Source organism: Melanaphis sacchari, unplaced genomic scaffold, assembly GCF_002803265.2.
Source record: "Melanaphis sacchari strain LSU unplaced genomic scaffold, SCAv2.0 Contig119_pilon_pilon, whole genome shotgun sequence".
Lineage (NCBI taxonomy): Eukaryota > Metazoa > Arthropoda > Insecta > Hemiptera > Aphididae > Melanaphis > Melanaphis sacchari.
The window spans coordinates 404,242-408,946 of NW_020270468.1; the positions used below are offsets into that span (position 1 = coordinate 404,242).

At 30.1% G+C, this 4,705-nt stretch overlaps 1 protein-coding gene across 1 annotated transcript; it reads right to left on the bottom strand.

Annotated features, from left to right (window-relative positions):
• Positions 1–581: 581 nt before the first annotated feature.
• Positions 582–2,039, bottom strand: LOC112604095 (small ubiquitin-related modifier 1-like). Its single transcript, XM_025352962.1, has 3 exons — positions 1,812–2,039; positions 1,456–1,560; positions 582–728 (listed from the first exon to the last, which is right to left on the bottom strand). The coding sequence occupies exons 1-3, from the start codon at positions 1,851–1,853 to the stop codon at positions 600–602; spliced, it is 276 nt and encodes a 91-aa protein (XP_025208747.1). The 5' UTR covers positions 1,854–2,039; the 3' UTR covers positions 582–599.
• Positions 2,040–4,705: the final 2,666 nt, after the last annotated feature.

The following is a 4,705-nucleotide window of genomic DNA, read 5'->3' on the forward strand; positions in this document are numbered from 1 at the left end:
CAAAAACAGTTGGAAAATTCTCATATTTTTTTTTACAAAATTTGAACTTTAAATGCTTATAAAAATAAATTGTGTTTATGGGTTTTAAATATTTTTATATAGCTAAAGATCCAACTTAAACGGTTTCTATATTACATTTTCAAACTTTTCAATTGTTGCAAAAAAAAAAAAAATATAAAACTAAAAAAATTATAAGAAAAATTGTATGTCCTAGATATATCTTACCTTAAAATTCCATAGCAAATAAATTTACTTTAATATTAAAAATGTAATAATAACAGAATTTGCTATATTGTATGTTTGTAAGACCTAAAAATATGGGTATAAAATCTTCTTAGCAGTAGAAGAAATACATATTCAAGCTTAAGCCCCAAGCCTTAGTGTTAAACTTGTTTTCATTTTGCAAAAGGTTTTCAGTTATTAAAAATGTCGATATTTATTTATTGAAAAATATAGGTGAGGAAGACTTTTACTTGTGTTGTGTAAAGGATATCTTTACTAAACATAGTCAAATAAATACAATGTTTATTAATTATTTTTTATTTTATTAATATCAATATTAATAAACAAAATTTGTATGTTTAATAGTTGCCATAAAATTAACCACCAAAATGTATCTCGTGAACTTCAATTACACTTAAGGCCCCTATACCCAAAGATAATAAGGTATCCGTTTTGCGAATTCGAGTTCTTTTATGGAAAAATAATACATTTGATTGTTGTATGCCCTAAAATATTAAAATTTTAAATGAATTAAAATATATTTTAATTATAAGTATTATACAATCACATAGAAACGTTTTATTAGTTAATAGTAAGTATTATCCATTCTAATAAAATAAAATACCAAAATAATTCCTATCTTATATGTTTTGGTATCTCAAAATTCTTATTAATATTGATATATGGTATTTGTATTTAAATAATATGAAAGTACCCAAAATATACTTCTATGTAACATGTTAACTACTGAATAGCTACATTTCTTTTTTGCCATTAAAATATTAATACACAATGTCATTAGACAAAATTTACTTGCTCTTTAAAATGTCCAAATTTTTATAGTATAATAGACCTACTTGTCCACAAATTAACTAGATAATCAGCCATTTTTTTTTTTACCAATAAATGGTAATTTTACTCTCTGAGTAAAATTGTGATGTATAAATCACATGGTTTACAACACTTCTAGTATGCTTATTGCTTACGACTAAGAGTAGTCACGGCTGAGTGACTATTTAAAACCTCAAGTAAAATAAAATTAGTTACTTCATAGATATTATTTTCTTGCTGACAAACAGTTAAATTAATTTAATCAGTATTTAAATAAAACTCTTAATGAAATACACCCTATTTATAAAATATTTTATAATAATTTAGCCTAAAATACAGTTAATGAAACTGTCTAGAATGATTATAATAATAATAAAATACTTAACAAGAGTTTATACTTACTGTTTTAAGGCAGTATTTCTCCATTAAACATTCCAGGGGACTACAGCTTTTGATTTTGAAGTGATTAATATCATTCTCTAGTCCCAGAAGTCTTATAGAAATATCCTAAATACAAAACATATTTGTTAATAATAATTAAGATTTAATAAATACCTAACATAATTCAGTACAGGATAGAAGCATCTATGATGCCGTAAAATACTAATTTTAAAAATCATAGATGAAAAATGCAACGAGAAAAATACTAGATTATACGCCAAGACTAATGAGCTACATATGTAGATATAACCTACCAACGGATGTTGATAACTAACATTTTTGTTCGGTGTGCATAACGCGAATTCGTAAATACTTACTTCTTCATTATCTCCAACAGTCGACATCTTTGAAATACACATATTCAACAATTATAGTTGACGTGTGTAGACAACTCGATCACGTATGGAAAATGGAAATGACAGGACTCTCCGCTCACCAGTGCTTCTCTTTCCATTCGTTTCCAAACTCTGAGTGTATTCCCCTCCTTCTTCCATGTGACAATCGATTTTTGTATACTAACCCTAGTAGTGGGCGGATACCTGATGCTAACGCTCATCTTTCTTTCTTATAATATAAAACCAAAACCAGCTTCCCAAAAAATCCGCCAGAATGCTCGTTTTTTAGTGTACTGGCCAATCGCAAAATTAAAATTTTTTCTTATCACCGTCGTATCACCATTATCGCTTATCTCCCGCCGCCGCCGCCGGCCCGTTATCATCGTCGGTCGTTTATATAATGTTTATATTTATATATTGTTGTTACGCCGTTTTTTTCCGTTTTTCGCCCGATTTTCCGGTCTTTAGCGACCTTTTTCCATCGCGTTCTCGACGCTACGGCCGAGAGCGGGTTTTTTTCGTCCCGTCCGCGCGCGTTTTTCGTTCGGATTCGGTCCTCGGCCGCGTCCGTCGCGGAGACGGCCGGCCGCCGACGGACGTCGCCCATTTTTCTCCGGTTTTTCTCTCCGCCCGAATCGGTGTCGTCTTTTTCGCGTCTGCGCGGTTTCCGATCGCGGCCGTCGCCGTCGCGTCCGGAAAACGCGTTCTCCGTTCGTTTATCGTATCGTCACGTATGCACTATTGTTTTTTTTTTTTTGTTACTATACGATAAATCTTTATCTCTATCGAATACGCGTTTTTTTGTTTTCGGTGTCTCCGCCCTCGGACGCCTCCGCGACCTCATCATCTCGATAGGTTAGGTTTTTTTTTTTTTTGTTTATTATTATTGAAGGCTATACAATCTAAAACTTGTAAATAGTTATTTAGATGGAAATATTATTTTAGTTATTTCAAAGACTGTTGCAGTTTCAGTGAAATTTCCGCCCAATACTTTCAATATTGAAACATAAATGTATGGCTGGTTGGACGAAGGAGGCCGGGCAGAATAAACTATGTATTGTAGACGCTATTGCAATTGAGTTCATGACAATATTTGCCGTGATATTCGCCAGTGGATGCCGTTATTATTATTTATTTATCTTTTATATAAAATTGTCCAGTCACAGTGTTGGTTATTGAACTCCGAAACGGCTTGATCGATTTTCATGAAGTTTGCTGTGTATATTTGGTAGATCTGAGAATAGGTCATGGGCTATTTTTTTAAGCTTCTAACCTCTAGGTGTTAAGGGTGATCCACCCAAAATATTTTTTTAAATTTAACGAGTAAATTACGGTACACAGAAAGCAGCGTATAATTATTATACACCTATTATAGGTATATCATAGACGGTGGTCCACGGTTTTTCAACAACCTGGTATCTGCTACTTGACCTTCTTGTCCGTCAAATTATGTGTTTGATATTGGCTATTGCCTATTGGCGTATAAAAATGGATTGTTTCGAGAAGTTATCGATAAAAATAATAACGCACACCGAGCATACACCATCACTATGCATACCAAATATTCGTATTAATAATGTTTTAAGTTTTAAATGCTAAAATACGTCTTGTCATTGACATAATACGAAAAAGCAGTGCAATAATAATATTGTGTCTGTGACATTAAGTTCGATCTTTTTTTATATTACACTTCATGACAAGGACAAGACGATGGTTAAAATTATTAGGGTTTATATCTTTAAGGGAAAAAATAATAATAATAAAAACGCGTTTTATTTCGATGAAAATCATAACCTTGAACATAATAAGTATACATAAGGCTGTATATTTTCGCTGTCCATTTATATTATATACACAATTCTATACGTACCTGCGTCCAGGCACTTCACATTCTTTCTTACAATATATTTATTTTTACTTGAAAAAAAATATAGACCGTTTAATGTTATAGTATGCGTCTTATAAACAGTATACAATATATAGAATATAATGTATTCCCAGATGTGTATTATAACTATTATTATCAGTTTTTCGATCAATTTAAATCGTTAACTATTAATCCGAATAGGAACATAAAATACGAGTACTTATGCATATTTATAGGTACAATTTGTTAATTATTATTTCTTATTTTATAATATACATTTATTATAGGTTTAATGGCATATCCATCCCAAAGATAAACATAATAATAAAAATTCATTTCGATGGACATAAAGATTTTGAATACAGTAAGTGTACATACCACATAAGGCTACAGAGGCATGATATACATATAAGTATTCACTATTCAGTAACCAATATTTTTTTAAAACACACATGTGTGCAGTGAACTAAAAAGACTGAGAACCACTGAATTATACTTTATACCTTTATCTACGTTTTACATTTATAATATTTTATAATATTATACTCTCCGACAACTGGTCATTTTCAAATAATGCAAAACATTAAATAAATTGAAAAAAAAATCTATAGGTACAGCTCATAATAATATGTATTATATCATTGCATTAATTATTATCTTATAAAATTATAGTTAATATCTTTACTTAAAAAAATGTCCGTTTAAACTTGATTGTTTGTAATTGGTACCCAAAAGACTCACAGCTATACAATATATATACATTATAAACGCATATGTTTTTGCTCTATAATATAAAATATTTAATGTAAATTTAATTTTTTTTCAAAACGATATTGAAACGTATTAAATACCTATCCTAATTACTCTCACGTTTTCATAAGTTTGTTTCTTATGTATGGAATCAATTTAAGAAAGCCGTTTGTCGTTTAGATGCACTTCAAGTGATAAATTTATCGATTTTACACAAGAATAATAAAAATACTATCTCCATGACGCCATCGCAGACTTG

Bases quoted from the DNA above. Each gene is read 5' to 3' on its own strand.
- LOC112604095 (XM_025352962.1), bottom strand. From the start codon at position 1,853: ATGTGTATTTCAAAGATGTCGACTGTTGGAGATAATGAAGAA. The intron at 1,561-1,811 runs GTAAGTATTTAC...TTTTGTATTTAG, and splicing joins CTGTTGGAGATAATGAAGAA to GATATTTCTATAAGACTTCT. The intron at 729-1,455 runs GTAAGTATAAAC...TTAATATTTTAG, and splicing joins AGAAATACTGCCTTAAAACA to GGCATACAACAATCAAATGT.